Consider the following 21333-nt stretch of genomic DNA (forward strand, 5'->3'; position numbering starts at 1 on the left):
GAATAAAACGTAAAACTAACACTGCTGTTGGCGCATTGTCGCCCAACACCGAAGGTAGGTGCTGGGAAAGTTAAAAATCCACCATAGAGCGGCTAAAAGTGAGCAGTCCAGCAAGAGATGGACAACTGTCATTTGAGAGCCACAGCGACACCGAGGTGGGTCCTCGCGACGGAGGATGTAACCATGCATCGGCCACATATTGCCAATATGGAGCTGACAGAGAACCACAGAGTCCCTGCGAGAGGAGCGCAAAGAGCTCTTCCACACATTCGTACATTCCTTAATGGCACGCAGTTTGTTGTGCGTACTGAAGTTACGCCATTCCTTCTCCCAAAGCTGCAAAACCTAGCGGCATAATACTAAACGCAGGTCAGTTTCTGGGAAGCCAATCTCCATACGTGGTTTCCGCATAGCCTGTTTGGCCAGTCTGTCCGTAACGCAAATTCGTTGCCTGGGATTCCGACATGACCTGGGGCCCAGACAAACACCACTGAACGACAGGACCATTCCAGTTCATAGATGGACTCCTGAATGGTCGCTACCAAAGGATGACAAGGATAGCACTGGTCGATAGCTTGTAGACTGCTCAAGGAGTCAGTACACAGGAGAAATGACTCACCTGGGCATGAGAGGATGTGCTCAAGAGCATGAGATATGGCTGCCAGCCCTGCAGTGAAAACATTGCAGCCATCTGGCAAGGAGCGCTGTTCTTTATGTCCTCCATAAACACAGGCAAAGACAATGTGACCATCAGCCATCGAGCCATCCATGTAAACCACTTCATGACCTGGTACATGTCGAGAATCAAGAGGAAGTGACAGCGGAGAGTCGCAGGGTTAACTGAGTCCTTAGAGTGATGTGAAAGGTCCAGGAGAAGCTGTGGCCTAGGTGTACACCATGGAGCTGTTCGTAAAAGAACCTTATGTATAGGTGGTAAAGGCAAGGATTCCAGTTCAGAGAGAAAGAATCACACACGAACAGCAATTGGAAGCCTTGACCTGGGCCGCCAGTGAGGGAGATGAACCGTTTTGGGTGGGAAAAGGAGACAGCAATTCATATGCGCAGGAGAACTACGAATGCGTGCAACGTAACTGGAGAGCAGTTGCGCAGGCCTAATCTGCAATGGAGGGACTCCGGCCTCCACCATGGCACTGGTGCCGCTTAAAGGCTGAGGTGCTCCAGGGAAGGGTGCCGCTTATGCCGTAGTAGCATCGCCGATACTCCTTAATTGCCTCAGTGACTTCCAGCAACCACCAAGGGATCGCCTTTGGCTCATGGCACCCTAAAGAGCGAGGGATCGCAATTTCTGCCACAGTAATGATTGTTGATGTCACCTGCTCAACCATCACATCAATGTTACCATGTGAGGGAGAGTCAACGGTGACTGCTCAGGTGAAAGTTTCCCAGACTGCCTTGTTTAAAGCCCATCTGGACAGGCATCCGTGTGCCTGACACTGGGGCAGTGACAGGAAGTCGCCACACACAAGTCGCCATGTGCTCTAATGTGGATAGATGGAGAAGTCCTGGGCTTCAAATGGATAAATCAATGCCTGAGAAACTACCACAAGCCACACTAAAATGTGTGGCGGCCCTACTATTTAAGAGGCAGAGGTCGAACTGAGACAGTACAGTCTGACATCTCTGCCTCGGCCAGTAAGCAGAGTGGCACCCCACAAAGGGTTATAGGCATTAAAATCTCCCAAAAGTAGGAAATATTCAGAGAGTTTATCAATCAGTGCAGTTAATACATTCAGGGGTACTGCACCATCTGGAGAAAGATATACATTGCAGACGGTTATTTCCTGCATCATGCTTATTCTGACAGCCACAGCTTCACGAGGGGTTTGAAGGGGCATAGTTTCACTACAGAGTGAGTTTAGGACATAAACGCAAACTCCACCTGACTCTTGATTATAGTTGCTACGGTTCCTGTAATATCCCATACATCCGCAGAGGGCTGGGGTCCATATTGCTGGAAACCATATTTCCTGGAGGGCAATGTAGAAAGCAGGTGTAAAGCTTAACAGTTGCCATAGTTCACCCAGGTGGTGGAAAAAACCATCGCAATTTCACTGGAGGATGATGTCATCGTGAGACTGGGAAGGTATGGAACATTCAATGAGGGGATGCCACTGCAATTTCCTTGGTCTTAGCAGTCTTCTTTTTGGACTTTTCTTGCTGCTCCTTGGGTTTCTCCGGATGGGAGGGCTTCACTGATTCAGTCCCCAGGACTAAGGATGATTGTGAAGCCCTACAACCAGCTGCAATTGGGCACTTCAGCCACTGGCAGGAGTCATCTTTCCGGGGGTAAGTGCCCCTCACCATCAAGGGGGCAGGTGTAGCCTTCTGGCTCTGAGAGCCGACTGGAATTCGCGGAACTGATGGGGGCTACAACTGTTCTCATAGCAATGACGTGTGAGGAGGTCACAGCCAAAGGATATAGGCGCTCATATTTTCTCTTAGCCTCAGAGTAGGTCAGTCAGTCCAGGGTCTTGTACTCCATGATTTTCCTCTCTTTCTGTAAAATCCTGCAGTCTAGCGAGCAAAGTGAATGATGGTCTCTGCAGCTGACACAGATGGGAGGTGGAACACATGGATTATTGGGATGTGATGGGTGTCCACAATATCAACATGTGACACCGGAAGTACAGTGGGACAACATATGGCCAAACTTCCAGCACTTAAAGTACCGCATCAGGGGAGGCTTGACATCACAGGTAAGGTGTTAACCCTCAAAGGCCGAGTTGAAGGCACCAGTGGCAACCTGATTATCCCTCGGACACCAATGAAAGTGCCACATGAAATGAATACCTCACTGCTCTACACTGGCGCACAGTTCATCGTCAGACTGCAAAAGAAGGTCCCTGTGGAAGATAATACCCTGGACCATATTTAAGCTCTTATGTCGCATGATGGTAACAGAAATATCCCCCAAGAAGTGTTGTCCATCTCTCCTGCCTTCCAAAGTGTTGTCAAACTCTTGATTATAATACTGGATCTTCTATATCATTCACATTGATACCAATTTCTTCTGTCACATCAGCAGACACTCACTTCCAGAGAACCTCAGCGTACTCTTTCCACCTGTCTGCTCTCTCCTTTGCATTTATTATGTAATTACTTGTGCACTCTTAATGTTGATGCCTTTGTTTTAAATTTTTGCAAAAGTTATTTTGATATTTTTATGTGCTGAATCTAAATTTGATCTTCCAATGACCATTTCCTTTTCAGTTTCTTCACATTTTACATGCAGCCATTTCATTTTAACTTTCTTTCACTTCCTATTGATTTCATTCCTAAGTGTCTTATATTGCTGTATCATTGGACATTTTTATATTTCCTTCTTTAGTTGGTCAGTTGAAGAATTTCTGATGTTACCTACGATTTCTTAACAGTTACTTTTCTTAAAGCTAAATTTGTCCGTCCAACTTCTATTACTACCCCTTTTAGGCAAGTCCATTCATCCTCAACTGAACTACTGGAAGCCACAAGCAACCATACTTCACTTGACATATTGTGCTGTCATTAGTGTCTATCACATTACCACAACCCCCTGTGGGTCCAGGGATTAGAATAGGCCCGAGGTATTCCTGCCTGTCGTAAGAGGCGACGGAAAGGAGTCTCTCACGTTTTGGCCTTCATGTGATGGACCACTGTAGGGTTTGACCTCCATTTTTCAAAATTTTCCCAAAGAGCAAGCCGATTGGGGAAGGGTACCTTACATGGTGCACCATGTCCATCGTGGCTTGAGATCTTTAGCCCACTTACTCATCGTTGCACTGCAGTCCAGCTCATTCTCCATCTCTTGGGTGAGGACACCTTCCCGAGTGCTTTCTCCACCATGCACTATGCAGTGTCACTTTCTGCATCGATGATGACCATGGACTTCTTTGCACGTGATATCCAGCACGATAGCCAGCCCGTTGTGGTGGGGCCGCCATGTACACTGTTGGTTGTAGCCCCCTGACAACACAGGGATCACTCTGCTGATGCCTGCGCCGTTAACGCCTCATGTACGCCAAGGAGTAGATGCCCGTCACCCTGGAGCATCGGGACTCTCAACAATGGCCATCCCGCCAGGTGGCCTTTGCTGCAACTGGGTGGCACCAGTGGGGAGGGCGCCTGGCCGGAGTGGGTGGCATCAGAGCGGAAGACGAGCAATGAAGTGTACCACGTCATCCCTTGCTGGTGATCAAACACCAGCAGTCTCTAAGCGTTTCAAGTGTCAGTACACCCAAGGAAGTATGATCCTAAATTGTTCCCCTCCCTCGCCACACCATGGGTGGAATGCCAGGCTAAGGATGGCAGCAAACCTTACTCATCCCGGTACCTCATATGTACGAGAACTGATAGGGACTCCTTTGTTTTGATGATGCCACAGTTTTTTGTAGAGCATTTAGAGAACAAGTTTGGGGATGTGGAGGGCTTGTTCAAAATGTGATCTTGGTTCAGTCTTGATAAAAACAGCATCCTCTGCCCAGTCAAGGAAAATGTGAAGAAACTGAAAAGGAAATGGTCACTGGAAGATAAAATTTAGATTCAGCACATAAAAATATCAAAATAACTTTTGCAGAAATGTAAAACAAAGGCATCAACATTAAGAGTGCACAAGTAATTACATAAATAAATGCAAAGGAGAGAGCAGACAGGTGGAAACAGTATGCTGAGGTTCTCTGGAAGTGAGTGTCTGCTGATGTGACAGAAGAAATTGGTATCAATGTGAATGATATAGAAGATCCAGTATTATAATCAAGAGTTTGACAACACTTTGGAAGACTTGTGATCAAAAAAGGCAGGAGAGATAGACAACACTTCTTAGAAATTACGAAAATCATTGGGGAAAGTAACAACCAAAAGATTATTCAAAGCTAGTGTACAGAATCTACGACACTGAAGACATACCCTTGGACATTTGGAACAATATCGGTCAAAGAATTCTGAAGATAGAAAGGGCAGATCAATGCAAGAACCATCACACAATCAGCTCCACAGCTCATGCTTCTAACTTGCTTAAGAATATAATACACAGAAGAAGGGTTGGTTTAAAAGAGGGAGGGAGGAGGGGGGGGGGGGGGGGGGGGGGGAAGGACCAAACTGCATGGACATCGGTTCCTCATTCTGATTAAAATAGTTTCACAAGGGTGGGAGTTAAATATTCCAGACATACAAAACACAGCTGGGAGAAAGGAGAAAACCACAAGAATGACAGAAGGGCAGCAAACACTAAAATGGACAAAATCGGGCAAGAAAACCACAGAGAGATGCAAGAAACATGCAGAAGAGATCAAAACAAGAGAGCAGATTACCATGGCTGGCTGACCATGAGAATAAAAAGAAGCCAACCACTCTGCAACACATTAAAACCTCCACCCTAAAAGCACTAGGGTGGAGGACATACAGGGACAAAGGACACATGTTAAAACTTAGATCAAATGATAAAACCCACCCTCATATGTATCGTAAAACCACAGCTGCTGTTGAGGCACTGTTGCCCAACACCGAAGTTAGGGTGCTGAGAAAGTGGGAAGTCCAGCAAGAGGTGGACAACCGTCATTTGTGAGCCACAGCGACACCAAGGTGAGTCCTTGCAACGGAGGAGGTAACCATGTGTTAGCCACGTATGGCCAATGAAGAGCCAGCAGAGGACAACTGATTCCCTGTGAGAGGACCACATGGAAGACTTCCACACACTTGTACTCTCCTTAACAACACACAGTTTGTTGTGGGTAGTGTTATGCCACTCCATCTCCCAAAGCCGAAAAACCCTGCAGCGTAAGACAGAATGCACATCAGTTTCAGAAATGCCCATCTCCAGAAGCAGTTACCGCCTAGCCTGTTTGGTCAGCCTGTCGGCAAGTTCATTGCTCAAGATTCCGACATGTCCTGGGGTCCACACAAACACCACTGAAAGACCGGACTGTTCCAGGGCATAGATGGACTCCTGAATGGATGTTACCACAGGATGGCAAGGGTAGACCTGGTTGATAGCTTGTAGGCTGCTCATGGAGTTAGTACACAGGAGATTAACTCGCCAGGGCATGAGTGGTTGTGCTCAAGAGCACGCGATATGGCTGCCAGCTCTGCAGTGAAAACAATGCAGCCATCAGGCACGGAATGCTGTTCATTATGTCCTCCATGGACATACGCAAAGCAGACATGAGCATCAGCCATCGAGTCGTCAGTGTAAACCACTTCGTGGCCTCGGTACTTGTCAAGGATCGAGAGGAAGTGGCGGTGAGGAGCTGTGGGGTTAACTGAGTCCTTAAGGCCATGTGAAAGGTCCGGACGAAGCTGCAGCCTAGGTGTACACAATGGAGGTGTATGTGAATGGACCTCAAGTATAGGTGATAAGGCAGTTCATAAAAAAGGGATCGGACATGAACTGCAATTGGAAGCCCTGACCTGGGCCGTCGATGCGGGAGATGAACCGCCGTGGGTGGGAAAAGGAAACGGTGATTCAGATGCGCAGCAGAACTACGAACGCGTGCTACATAACTGGCCAGCAGCTGTGCACTCCTAACCTGCAAAGGAGGCACTCCGGCTTCCACAGGCACACGGGTCACCAGACTCATCCTAAAAGCTACTGTCACTGGGCGAACGCCACTGTGGTGCACTGGGTTGAGTAAATGCAACGCTGAAGATGCCGCTGAACAATAAACCACACTCCCATGGTCAAGGCAGGACTGAACAAGGGCTCTGTAGAGCTGCAGCAGCATAGAGCGATCTGCACCCCAGTTGGTGTTGCTCAGGCAGCAGAGGGTCCTGAGGAGCTGCCAGCACTTCTGCTTAAGCTGACAAAGGTGAGGAAGCCTAGTCAATCAGGCATCAAAAACCAGTCCTAAGAATCAATATGTCTCCACTACAGTAAGTGGATCATCATTAAGGTAAAGTTCTGGTTCTGGATGAACGGTATGACACCGACAGAAGTGTATAACTCATGACTTTGCGGCCGATAACTGGAAACTGTGGGATAGAGCCCATGACTGTACCTTGTGGATGGCTCACTGTAGGCACTGCTCAGTAACACCAGTACTGGTGGAGCAGTATGAAATGCAGAAGTCGTCTGCATACAGAGAAGGTGAGACAGACAGCCCTACAGCTGCTGCGAGAACATTAATGGCCACTAAAAATAGAGAAACACTCAATACAGATCCCTGTGGGACCCCATTCTCTTGGATATGGGGGGAACTATGGGAGGCACCAACTTGGACACGAAAAGTAGGAAACGACAGGAAGTTTTTGGATAAAAACTGGGAGGGGGCCTCGCAGACCCCACTCGTATAATGTGGCAAGGATATGATGTCGCCAGGTCGTATCATACGCTTTTCGTAAATCAAAAAAGATGGCAACCAATCGTTGGCATCTGGAAAAGGCTGTTTGGATGGCAGACTCGAGGGGGACAAGATTATCAGTGGTACAGCGACACTGGAGGAAGCCATCCTGACGTGGAGCCAGTAAGCCACGTGACTCCAGGACCCAACCCAACCACCAACACACCATACGTTCCAGCAGCTTACAAAGAATGTTGGTGAGGCCAATGGGCCGATAGCTATCCACATCAAGTGGGTTTTTTCCAAGTTGAGCACCAGAATGATGGTGCTTTCCCACCATTGCGATGGAATGAGGCCATCGCACCAAATCCGGTTGAAAGTGATGTGGATCCAGTCTGGTGCAGGAGCTGTGTCGGGGCAATGTGCAAGGGCACTGAGGAGCTCCCACTCTGTAAATGTGGCATAATAGGATTCACTGTGGTGTGTAGTAAACGAAAGGACTTTCCCTTCCAGCCGCCGTTGAAGAGTGTGAAAGACTGGGGGGTAATTCTCTAACGCAGAGGCTCGGGCATTGTGCTCATCAAAGTGCTCGGCAATCGTGTCTGCACTGACAGATAATATGCCATTTTTGTTAACACCAGGAACACCTGTTGGGGTCTGCTACCTGAAAACATGTTTGATCTTTGCCCAGTCTTGGAAAGGTGATGTATGGTACCAAATGGTTGAGACATATTTCTCCCACCACACCTGCTTCTGTCATTTGATAAGTTGGCGAGCACGAGGTTGTTTAAAGGCTATTTGCTCCAGGGGAGGGTGCCGCTTATGCAGCTGTAGAGCTCTACGACGCACCTTAATTGCATCTACGACTTCCGGCAACCACCAAGGGACTGTCTTTCACCAGGGGGCACCCTCAAGAATGAGGGATCGTGTTTTCTGCCACAGAAACGATTTTTGTAGTCACCTTCACAACCATCACATTGATGTTCCCGTGTGGAGGAGATTCAACGGTGACAGCAAAGGTGAAAGTTTCCCAGTCTGCCTTGTTCAAAGCCCATCTGGACAGGCGTCTGTGGGACTGATGCCAGGGCAGTGACACGAAGATGCGGAAGTGGTCATTACCACACAGGTAGTCATGTGCTCTCCAGTGGATAGATGGGAGAAGTCCTGGGGTGCAATCAATGGCCGAGTAACTACCTCGAGCCACACAGAAATGTGTGGTGGCCCCAATATTTAAGAGGCAGAGGTCGAACTGAAACAGTAAAGTTTCGACATCTGTGCCTCGGCCAGTAAGCATGGTGCCTCCCCACAAGGGGCTATAGGCATTAAAATCTCCCAAAAGAAGGAAAGGTTCAGGGAGTTGATCAATCAGTGCAGCTAATACATTCAGGGGTACTGCACCAACTGGAGGAAGATATACAGTGCAGACAGTTATTTCCTGCATTGTCCTTATTCTGACAGCCACAGCTTCAAGAGGGTTTTGAAGGGGCACTGTTTCACTACAGAGTGAGTTTAGGATGTAAACACAAACTCCACCTGACTCTCGATTATAGTCACTACGGTTCCTGTAACTTCCCTTATAGCCGTGGAGGGCAGGGGTCCGCATTGCTGGGAACCAGGTTTCCTGGAAGGCAATGCAGAAAGCAGGTGTAAAGCTTAACAGTTGCCGCAGCTCAGCTAGGCAGTGTACAAAATCGCCGCAATTTCACTGGAGGATGACGTCATTGTGAGACTGCGAAAGTGTGGAACATTCAATGAGGCAGTCTTTGCCTTAGGGTCACCTGCTGCCATCGACATTTTGCCTGGGCAGTCTATATCCATTTTGGCTGATGGTCCAGCAAGATCTAGATCCTCATTGGAAGCCAGAATCTCCACCTCATCTGCAGACCCAGAGCTTGGAGGCAGCGGTGGTATGGGTGCCACCACAACTCCCTTGGTTTTGGGGACCTTCTTTTTTGATTTCCCTCGCTGTTACTTGGGTTTCCCTGGCCGATTCAGCCTCTGGCACTGAGGATGAGCGTGAAGCCCTGCGACCAGCTGCTTTTGGGCTCTTCAGCCACTGGCGGGTGTCATCTTTCCCACTAGCAGAAACCTCGGAAGGGAGTGACCCAAGGGACCCCTTCCTAGTGAGAGCAGCCGAAGAAGTTGTATGTTTCTCCGTTTCTCCAGCTTAGAAGTGGGAAGTGGGGGCGGGCATCCCCAATGGTGGAGGGAGGGGCCGGGGAGGGAGGGGGGGGTGTTGATCCTGAAATAGTTGGTGCAGGAGCAACAGGGAGGGAAGTGAGGTGACTGGGGTTGCCGGACCTGATGGGGCTAGAACTTTTGTAGCAGCGGCATAAGACGATGTCATGTGTACGGATGTAGATGCCCAAATTTCCTCTTAGCCTCAGTACAGGTCAGTCAGTCCAGGGTCTTGTACTCCATTATTTTCCGTTCATTCTGGAGAATCCTACAGTCTGGCAAGCAAGGGGAATGGTTCTCTCCGCAGTTGACACAGATAGGAGGCAGGACACATGGAGTTTTGGGATGTGATGGGGGCCCGCAATTGTAACCTGTGATGCTGGACGCACAGTGAGAAGACATATGACCAAACTTCCAACTTTTAATGCACCGCATTGGGGGAGGTATATGAGGTTTTACATCACAGTGGTAGACCATCACCTTGACTTTCTCAGGTAATGTATCATCCTCGGGTGCCAAGATGAATGCACCAGTGGCAGCCTGATTTTCCCATGGACCCTGGTGGATACAACGAACAAAATGTAGGCCCCTCCGTTCTAAATTGGCATGCAGCTCATCGTCTGACTGCAAAAGTAGGTCCCTGTAAAATATGATAGCCTGGACCATATTTAAGCTCTTATGGTGCGTTATGGTTGCAGAAACATCCCCCAGTTTGTCACAAGTGAGTAACGCCCGTGACTGGGCAGAGGATGCTGTATTGATCAGGACTAACCCAGATCTGATTTTGGACAAGCCCTTCCCCTCCCCAAACTTGTCCTCCAAATACTCAACAAGACTTCATCATCATGAAAGATTCCCATCAGCTCTCGAACATACAAGGTACCGGGGCAAATAAGAGCCGCTACCATCCTTAGCCTGATGTTCCTCCCATGGTGTGGCCAGGGAGGGGCATGATTTGGGGTCGTACTTCTGTGCATTTAATTGAGCCCGTAAACACTTAGAGACTGGTGGTGTTTGACCACCAGCAAGAGATGATGTACTACACTTCATTGCATGTCATCCACCCTGATGCCCCCCACTCTGACCAGGGGCCCTTACCATGGGTGCCACCCAGCCGCAGCAAAGGCCACCTGCCAGGATGGCCATTGCAGGGAGTCCTGATGCCCCAGGGGGATGCGTATCTACCCCTTGGCATATGTGGGGAGTTACCAGCACAGGCATCAGCAGAGCGATCCCTTTGTAGTCAGGTGGCACAACCAACAGGGTATGTGGCGGCTCCACCACAACGGACTGGCTACTGTGCTGGATATCAGGTGCAACAAAGCAAACAAGTCCATTATCATCATCAGCATAGTAAATGATACTGCACAGCTGATGGAACCACACGCGCCTAGGAGGGTGACCTCATCTAACTGTTGGAGAATGAGCAGAAGTGCAGATCCATGTCACGAAGGATGCGATAGGTCTCAGCGCATGATGGACACGATGCACCATGTAAGGCACCCTTCCACAATTGGCTCACTCTTCAGAAAAATTTTGAAAAATGGAAGTCAAACCCTACAGGGGACCTACACAAAGGCCGAAATACATGAGACTCCTTTTAGTCCCCTCTTACGACAGGCAGGAATACCTCGGGCCTATTCTAACCCCCGGACCCGCAAGGGGAAGGACAGCTTTAGAGAGTCCATCAATCAGTGCAGCACACACGTTCAGGGGTACTGCAGCATGTGGAAGAAAATATACACTGCAGACAGTTATTTCCTGTGTCGACCTTATCCTGACAACCACAGCTTCAAGAGGGGTTTGAAGAGGTACAGTTTCACTACATACTGAGTGCACGACATAGACGGAAACTCCACCTGACACACTATTGTGGTTGCTACGGTTCCTGTAATATCCCTTATAGCCATGGAGGGCAGGGGTCCGCATTGTCGGGAACCAGGTTTTCTGGAGGGCAATGCAGAAAGGAGGTGTGAAGCTTAACAATTGTCGTAGCTCAGCGAGATGGGGGATAAAACTACACCAATTTCACTGGAAAATTACGTTATTGGGAGACTGGGAAGGCATGAAACACTCAATGAGGCAGTCTACGCCTCAGGGGCACCTGCTGCCACCAGATGAGTACCTATATAATCGACATCCATTGTGTCTGAGGGCCCAGTGAGCTCTACATCCTAAGTGGACGTCAGAATCTCCACCTTATCCTCAGACACACAGCTTGTAGGGAGTAGTGGTGTGGGTGCCACTGCTGTGCCTTGGTTCTAGAGGGTCTTTTTCTTTTTATGTTTCTCTCGCTGCTCCTTAGGTTTGTCCAGCTGGGAGTGCTTCACTGATTCAGTCTCAGGGACTGAGGAGGACCGTGAAGCACTATGACCCACTATCTATGGTTGCTTCAGTCATTGGCAGGTGTCAGCTTTGCCACTGGTAGGAAGCTGGGAAGGGAGTGACCCAAGAGATCCCTTCCTAGCGAGAGGAGCTGAAGAAGACTTAACGCTTCTCCGGCTGAGAAGTGGGGGACTGACATCCCCGATGTTTGGGGTGGGGTGGGGAGGAGGGCAGGGGATGGTTGCTCCTGAAGTAGGTTGTGCAGGAGCAACAGAGAGGGAAGTGCCCCCCACCTTCAGGGGGGCAGGTGGAGCCTGACTGTTCTGAGAGTCAGCTGTATGCGGTGGAACAGAACATGGCAGAAACGTTGTCATAGTGGCAGCGTCGGTTGACATCATGTGCCTCAGTGTAGCTCAGTGGGTCCAGGGCCTTGTATCCCATTATTTTTCTTTCTTTCGCAGCTGACACAGATGGGAGGTGGGACAGAGAAAGTATTGGAATGTGAAGGATGTCCACAATACCAACAGGTGACACTGGAAGTACATAGGGAAGACATATGGCCGAACTTCCAGCACTTAAAGCACGGCATCTGGGGGAGGGATATATGGCTTTATGTCACAGCAGTAGGCCATCACTTGACCTTCTCAGGTAACGTGTCAACCTTGAAGGCCAAGATGAGGCACCGGTGGCAACCTGATTATCGCTCAGACCCTGGTGGACGCGCCAGATGAAATGCATACCTCATCACTCTAAATTGGCACGCAGCTCATTGTCAGACTGCAAAGAGGGTCCCTGTAAAATATGATACCCTGGACCGTATTTAAGCTCTTATGGGGCACAATGGAAACAGAAACATCTCCCAGCTTGTCACAGGCATATAGTACCCGTGACTGGACAGACGATGCTGTTTTGATCAAGACTGACCCTGACTGTATTTTGGACAAGTCTTCCACCTCTCTAACCTTTTCCTCTAAATGCTCCACAAAAAACTGGTATCACTGACAGGAAAGATTCCCCATCAACTCTCGTACATATGAGGTATCGGGGAAAATAAGCTTTGCTGCCATCCTCAGCCTGGTGTTCCTCCCATGGTGTGGCCAGGGGGGGGGGGGGGTCATATTTCGTAACATTGAAGTTAGACTGCTTAGAGACTGATGGTGTTTGACCACCAGCAAGCGATTATGTACTACGCTTAATGGCATGTCATCCGCCCTGGTGCCACCCACTCCGACCAGAGGCCCTCCCCACAGGTGCCACCCAAGCTGCAGCAAAGGCCACCTGGCGGGATGGCCATTGCCAGGAGTCCCTATGCCCCAGGGTGATGGGCACAGGTGGGGAGTTAAGGTGCAGGCATCAGCAGAGCGATCCCTGTGTGGTCAGGTGGCTACAACCAACAGGGTACATGACGGCCCTACCACAACAGACTGGCTACTGCGCTGGATAACACGTGCAAATGAGCTAAGATGTCCATTATCGTTGACAGAGTAGAAATCGATACTGCACAGAGGATGGAGGAAAAAACACCCAGGAGAGTGACCTCGCCCAACAGCTGGAGAATGAGTGGAAGTGAAGATCCACGTTGATGAAGACTGCGAGAGGTCTAAGCGCATGATGGACACTATGCACCATGTAAGGCGCCCTCCCCCAATTGGCTCGCTCTTCAGGAAAATTTTGAAAAATGGAGGCAAAGCCTACAGGGTACCATCACATAAAGGCCAAAACATGAGAGACTCCTTTTAGATGCCTCTTACGACAGGCAGGAATACCTTGGGCCTATTCTAACCCCCCGGACCCGCAGTGCGGCACAGCAGAATGGAAAAAGAAATTGAGACTCTGTTAGACAATGATCAGTTTGGATAAAGGCATGGAGAAATTCTGATATTCACTTTATAAATGTAAACAAGAAAAATCAGTTCATCTTCAAAGGATTTGTTACCCTAAAAATGGTGCAAAATATTTGAAATCCTCAGAAAAATATTGTAAGTAAGACAGATACACCAGTCTTTGACAGCATGATGATGAGATGTGTGTGTTTTCTGTAAGGTTCGAAACTCACTGCTTCAAAAAGTAATGTTTTGTAGTCTACAGTTGTATTCCTGAGCAACTTTTCACCTTAAATTGTTTGCACTACTTTTAAGAAATTGTTTTGTAATAAAATCAGTAGCACCAGTCCTTGACATGGAAGATTTTCAAGTACACCAGTCATTGAAATTCACATTTAACAGTCACTGTCAATCAACTGAACAAAGGCTCAAAGGATTCAAATCATTCTGTGGTAATTAGGATGTGAAAATATGTTCTAAGTTAGAGAACATTGCAATAAACACCATACCATTCTCCGAAAAGTGTAAAGCAGTGTTAAATACATGACTATAATCAAGAAGCAAGATAGTCCACTGGATCCACTGGATTATCCAAGGTAGGGACAAATTTGCCATGTATTCATAGATTGTGGGACCACACATGCAAGCACTTCTGGGTAACCTAATCCCTCACGTTCCTTATAACAATCAGATTTTCTTACTCACATTCCCATGACTGTATGCACCTTTATTCCCCTTACATGTGATTACTTTTTCTCCTTCAGATGGAAAAAACTGAGCTTTCATCTGACTGAAAACTCTGCTTTTGTCATTTGCTATTTTCAACAATTTTTTTTCCCCTTCAAACGGTGCTCTATTTCTGTGGGCAGTTATAATTTGTTAGCCTGCGACATTTTTACAGAAATCTGTAAAGTTCTCTGTCATTCTCTCTCTTAGAACTGGCTGTCAATTAATAAATGACATATACCATTTACTACCTGGTCGTCCATTAGTAAACAGGTCTTGTCTTTCAATTGTACTCATTATTTGCTGTATATCATTCAGCTATGTTTCTTTTGTTACTGGATAGTACATTTCTGCATTTGACAAAACACACTGGACTAGGATACCTTCTTCATTTTCAGTCAGTATAACAGAAAGGAACATAAACTGGGTCTTTCACTCTTTAATTTGTAATAGAATGCCACCCTTGACACACCAAAATCTTTGGGTGTAGTGGCCATTGTGGTGCTTGTCTCGACAGTTTGGTAAAAGCCTGTTTATGGTGCCAGTAGCTTTCATGTCATGCACTACATTTGGTAACTGTTCTGCGCATTATGGGAAATGAACATGATGATGATTAGACAAACTCTGAAACCAATCATAAAACAGTGTTCAACAAATATCAACATGAGGAGTGTATGAAATTACATGGCGGCATAATGAAATCTGTTGTGCAGAATGTCATACAAAACAGAATATTCTGTACAATTTACACTGTACTATTAGGTTCCTGCGTAAGCACAACATCAGAAATCAAGACATTTCGAAAATATCCCACAAAGTTTCTGAAATGGTAATTGGGCTACGCTAAGATCAGTCCATCACTGGAGCCAGTTTACCTCCAGTCACACTTGTTGGCTTTGCCACTCAAAACCAAAATGTACCATTTCAACCAAACCTATACATCAGACAATGCTGGAGATCAGTCTGTTACCATAGCCAGTTTTCCTCCAGTCACATTCACAGGTTTTACCAACCCACAACCAAACTATAACATTGGAGTACAAAACCATTTTCCAAGAAATTCTGAGCTGTGTACAATAGAAGAAATATACATGAAAACCAGTAGGCCTACCCAGTTTTATAATACATAACAGCCAAATTGTTATCAGCAGAAAGAAAACTGGCGTTCTACGGATCGGAGCGTGGAATGTCAGATCCCTTAATCGGGCAGGTAGGTTAGAAAATTTAAAAAGGGAAATGGATAGGTTAAAGTTAGATATAGTGGGAATTAGTGAAGTTCGGTGGCAGGAGGAACAAGACTTCTGGTCAGGTGACTACAGGGTTATAAAAACAAAGTCAAATAGGGGTAATGCAGGAGTAGGTTTAATAATGAATAGGAAAATAGGAATGCGGGTAAGCTACTACAAACAACATAGTGAACGCATTATTGTGGCCAAGATAGATACGAAGCCCACACCTACTACAGTAGTACAAGTTTATATGCCAACTAGCTCTGCAGATGACGAAGAAATTGAAGAAATGTATGATGAAGTAAAAGAAATTATTCAGACAGTGAAAGGAGACGAAAATTTAATAGTCATGGGTGACTGGAATTCGAGTGTAGGAAAAGGGAGAGAAGGAAACGTAGTAGGTGAATATGGATTGGGGCTAAGAAATGAAAGAGGAAGCCGCCTGGTAGAATTTTGCACAGAGCACAACTTAATCATAGCTAACACTTGGTTTAAGAATCATGATAGAAGGTTGTATACATGGAAGAACCCTGGAGACACTAAAAGGTATCAGATAGATTATATAATGGTAAGACAGAGATTTAGGAACCAGGTTTTAAATTGTAAGACATTTACAGGGGCAGATGTGGACTCTGACCACAATCTATTGGTTATGACCTGTAGATTAAAACTGAAGAAACTGCAAAAAGGTGGGAACTTAAGGAGATGGGACCTGGATAAACTGAAAGAACCAGAGGTTGTACAGAGTTTCAGGGAGAGCATAAGGGAAAAATTGACAGGAATGGGGGAAAGAAATACAGTAGAAGAAGAATGGTTAGCTTTGAGGGAGGAAGTAGTGAAGGCAGCAGAGGATCAAGTAGGTAAAAAGACGAGGGCTAGTAGAAATCCTTGGGTAACAGAAGAAATATTGAATTTAATTGATGAAAGGAGAAAATATAAAAATGCAGTAAATGAAGCAGGCAAAAAGGAATACAAACGTCTCAAAAATGAGATCGACAGGAAGTGCAAAATGGCTAAGCAGGGATGGCTAGAGGACAAATGTAAGGATGTAGAGGCGTATCTCACTAGGGGTAAAATAGATACTGCCTACAGGAAAATTAAAGAGACCTTTGGAGATAAGAGAACCACTTGTATGAACATTAAGAGCTCAGATGGAAACCCAGTTCTAAGCAAAGAAGGGAAAGCAGAAAGGTGGAAGGGGTATATAGAAGGTCTATACAAGGGCGATGCACTTGAGGACAATATTATGGAAATGGAAGAGGAAGTAGATGAAGATGAAATGGGAGATACGATACTGCGTGAAGAGTTTGACAGAGCACTGAAAGCCCTGAGTCGAAACAAGGCCCCCGGAGTAGACAATATTCCATTGGAACTACTGACGGCCTTGGGAGAACCAGTCCTGACAAAACTCTACCATCTGGTGAGCAAGATGTATGAAACAGGCGAAATACCCTCAGACTTCAAGAAGAATATCATAATTCCAATCCCAAAGAAAGCAGGTGTTGACAGATGTGAAAATTACCGAACAATCAGTTTAATAAGCCACAGCTGCAAAATACTAACACGAATTCTTTACAGACGAATGGAAAAAGTAGTAGAAGCCGACCTCGGGGAAGATCAGTTTGGATTCCGTAGAAATACTGGAACACGTGAGGCAATACTGACCTTACGACTTATCTTAGAAGAAAGATTAAGGAAAGGCAAACCTACGTTTCTAGCATTTGTAGACTTAGAAAAAGCTTTTGACAATGTTGACTGGAATACTCTTTTTCAAATTCTAAAGGTGGCAGGGGTAAAATACAGGGAGCGAAAGGCCATTTACAATTTGTACAGAAACCAGATGGCAGTTATAAGAGTCGAGGGACATGAAAGGGAAGCAGTGGTTGGGAAGGGAGTAAGACAGGGTTGTAGCCTCTCCCCGATGTTATTCAATCTGTATATTGAGCAAGCAGTAAAGGAAACAAAAGAAAAATTCGGGGTAGGTATTAAAATCCATGGAGAAGAAATAAAAACTTTCAGGTTCGCCGATGACATTGTAATTCTGTCAGAGACAGCAAAGGACTTGGAAGAGCAGTTGAACGGAATGGATGGTGTCTTGAAGGGAGGATATAAGATGAACATCAACAAAAACAAAACGAGAATAATGGAATGTAGTCTAATTAAGTTGGGTGATGTTGAGGGTATTAGATTAGGAAATGAGACACTTAAAGTAGTAAAGGAGTTTTGCTATTTGGGGAGCAAAATAACTGATGATGGTCGAAGTAGAGGGGATATAAAATGTAGACTGGCAATGGCAAGGAAAGCGTTTCTGAAGAAGAGAAATTTGTTAACATCGAGTATAGATTTAAGTGTCAGGAAGTCATTTCTGAAAGTATTGGTATGGAGTGTAGCCTTGTATGGAAGTGAAACATGGACGGTAAATAGTTTGGACAAGAAGAGAATAGAAGCTTTCGAAATGTGGTGCTACAGAAGAACGCTGAAGATTAGGTGGGTAGATCACATAACTAATGAGGAAGTATTGAATAGGATTGGGGAGAAGAGAAGTTTGTGGCACAACTTGACCAGAAGAAGGGATCGGTTGGTAGGACATGTTCTGAGGCATCAAGGGATCACCAATTTAGTATTGGAGGGCAGCGTGGAGGGTAAAAATCGTAGGGGGAGACCAAGAGATGAATACACTAAGCAGATTCAGAAGGATGTAGGTTGCAGTAGGTACTGAGAGATGAAGAAGCTTGCACAGGATAGAGTAGCATGGAGAGCTGCATCAAACCAGTCTCAGGGCTGAAGACCACAACAACAACAGCCAAATCAATAATTGTCAATCTCATGCTGTATCGAAAAGACAAGTAATAAATTCACATCTTCTGCCAAAATAATTCATCAGATTCAGTAATTCTCATACTGCATATTACCACACAACTGGCAACAAAACAAATAGCCAACAACAGCATGCATTGCAAAAGCTGCCAGCACCATAAACATACTTTAACTGAAAGCTTCTCTAACTTTTGTCATTTGTTAAGGCTGGTAATTTCTCTTCAGTCTCAAATCCAGAAGAAGATTGTCTATTTGTTGACAGCCAGTTGTTCCAGTGATTGACATCATGGCATAGATGGAACCAAGATTCACACACATACATTTCCAGTAGAGGAATTCACAATGTTATTAATTTTAGTGACAAATATACTTTGAACCCTACGTAAAAATAAAACCATGGTACCAGTCATTGACAGGGGTCAAACACTGGAAGAGCAAACACAATGATGTACTAGTGTTATATACCCATCCCTAAAATTAATAGCTAGAACTGATGTTATTTTTATCAAGTAGCTTTACTTCCAAGAATATAATGGATAGGTCCAATGTAATACTTTTATGAAATTTAACTTTTTAGTGTTACAAATCATGCATTAAAGAAGAGCCTTACCTTAATGTGTGTCTTTGTGAAAATAAAGAAAATTACTCTCAAAACATCATCAATCACTTCTGAATTTATTTCCCTCCAAAACAAATGAGTATTAAAGATCCACTAACCTATAATGTTGCCATATAGTAAGACATAATATTTCCTATATTTATGACAAACATTAAGTTTTATGCTACTTTCCTTATTACTTAACAAAACTCAAAGTGTCAAAGAGAGGGCTCAATAAGAATGGGAGACCACGAGAGAAGTGCTCAGATTGTACAGGCATCAGCAAGGATTTCAGTCTGTCTCCTCTATTGTTCAGCCAGGGGTATTAATAACAAAAACTGTCACTGAAATTCAATATTACGTGCTAGACTAATACATGAAAACTTCACTTGGAATCAGTCGAAATTTTGTGCCAAATCTCTTTGATCACATAGAAGCTACAGCCAAAATATAAAATGAAATATGTATGGCTTAGTTAAGAAAAGAACATGTTATGGGAAATGATAACTACACTGCCAAATAACCTTTCAGCAGTATGTTATTGGTAGAATTATCATATGATTTAGTGGATCCATTTAGCTTTGAGAAAACTGTTGTTTATGAAAGAAAATCGTTTAATTCTTTTCATTATGATCCTTGTTTCTCCACATAACACACTAGTTTCTGCTCCAAGACATTTTCTATGTGCCATAAAACTCAAGACAGTTTCTTTGTAGCTTTGACGACCATAGTTTTATTTATCTTTTTCACAACACCAGGATTATTTAAAATTGTTTTGAGAGGCATTTCATTGTCTTCTGTAAATCTTGATTCAATTTTATCGGCTTTGTCATGGCGAGTAAACAGAGAACTTTTTATGAAAGGAGTCCATAGCGAAAAACTTCATAGCCAATCTTAGCTATCTAATCATAAATCTAAGCAGAAGCTGTGTAAGACTGACTTACTGTCCCTGGTGGATCAATGTGTTTCCTGTGTCAATGATCATAATGTTGAACTACAAATGTATATTAGTGGGAATATGTTATCAAGTTTTCCCCTGTAAAAAAAATCGCACATACACTCAATTGACTGGCACCCACTTCTGATACTCTCCAAACGAATGATGTTAAAAGGCTTCTAATCTGTTTTTCCTCCAAACCCTGTAACAGGCTGTACAGGTTATTTTCTACCTGCCTTCTTCTTCTTCTTTTACAAGCACTGCAATCTTCTTCAGTCTTTTGAAAGAAAAACACAGATTTTCTGTAGTGTAGTCTTCCAGTTTCCCCTTCTTAAGAGTGAGTTTCCACAGTCATAGTTATGTTTACTGGGATTTACAGTAAGACCAAACGCGAGACACAAGTTCAAAAATATTTGTTTTTTGTACAACATTCAGCAGCTGCTGGTTTTACAGATTTAATAAGCTCTAATGCTGCCTCCTTCATAGAGACTACTTAAATACAGAAAGAGCAATTACGAAAAATCTGTCATTTACTTATGCAACAAACAGGTACCAGGTACCGTATTGCTATGTGTTTAGAAATTCTGTTCGTCATTATGGACTTTTAAGAGGCATCTGAATGTGAGCCTGAGTTAAAACGATGTAGCAATATAAATAAAATGTAATAAAATACAAGTAACATGAATTCACTGAATGAAAATCTGGTAAAAGAATAATATACTGTACACAAAATAGTAGTGGAGCGATGTAAACTATTATATATCATACACAGATCATAGAAAACAAAAGAGTACGAACACAATGTCTAAAAAATTTGATAAATCAATTAATTTACCCCTTCAAATCCTTCATCCATCCCTAACACACAATTTTACACTTAAAACTTCTATTGTCAACAAAATGCGTCCGCATACTACATCCAGGAACTTTTCTCCGCTAGATGGCACGATCTGTACTGCTAAGAGAACCAGTCTTTCTCCGCAGCGTTGGCACTACTGCAGCCCACTCGCCAGGTGCTCGTATGGCAGTCTTGGCGTAAACTTCAAAGTGTGTGGTGCGAGTGGTGCGCGCGTCAGCTGGCGGGAACAAATGAAACTGCAAAATGAACGAACCTTAAGTTTATTGTAATTACCTAGTATTCTATAAAATTTAAGCGGGAATGAAGATCAAACGAGGCAGAACGTTAAAGAAGAATAAATATGCCGTTTATTCAGCGCATTGTCGAGCCAATTTACTTGAGCCGGCAGAGTTTGCACAAGGAAGAAAGCGCGTCGGTGGTCACGGAATATGAATTGGAAGCAGTGACGAATAATACGCTCAGCAATGCGTTGCGACAATTGGCTTCGCTAGTTGTTATAGCAAACGACATATTCGATGACCTCGCTAAACAGCTTCAAGATGTTTCCGAAAGGGCGACCAAACTACGGAC

At 45.0% G+C, this 21333-nt stretch overlaps 1 protein-coding gene across 2 annotated transcripts in view; it reads right to left on the minus strand.

Annotated features, from left to right (window-relative positions):
* Positions 1 to 21333, minus strand: part of LOC126094153 (transcription initiation factor TFIID subunit 13) — a 427001-nt gene that overhangs the window by 10953 nt on the left and 394715 nt on the right. The window contains exon 1 of one of the 2 annotated variants that reach the window (XM_049908773.1): positions 20740 to 20893. The exons of the other annotated variant lie outside the window; for it this stretch is intronic. Coding sequence (XP_049764730.1) covers positions 20740 to 20760 — 21 coding nt within the window. The 5' untranslated portion in view covers positions 20761 to 20893. Of the gene's footprint in view, positions 1 to 20739; positions 20894 to 21333 lie in introns of those variants that run through there. 2 annotated transcript variants of the gene reach the window in all.

The sequence above is a fragment of the Schistocerca cancellata genome, chromosome 1 (genome assembly GCF_023864275.1).
Source record: "Schistocerca cancellata isolate TAMUIC-IGC-003103 chromosome 1, iqSchCanc2.1, whole genome shotgun sequence".
Classification (NCBI taxonomy): Eukaryota; Metazoa; Arthropoda; class Insecta; order Orthoptera; family Acrididae; genus Schistocerca; species Schistocerca cancellata.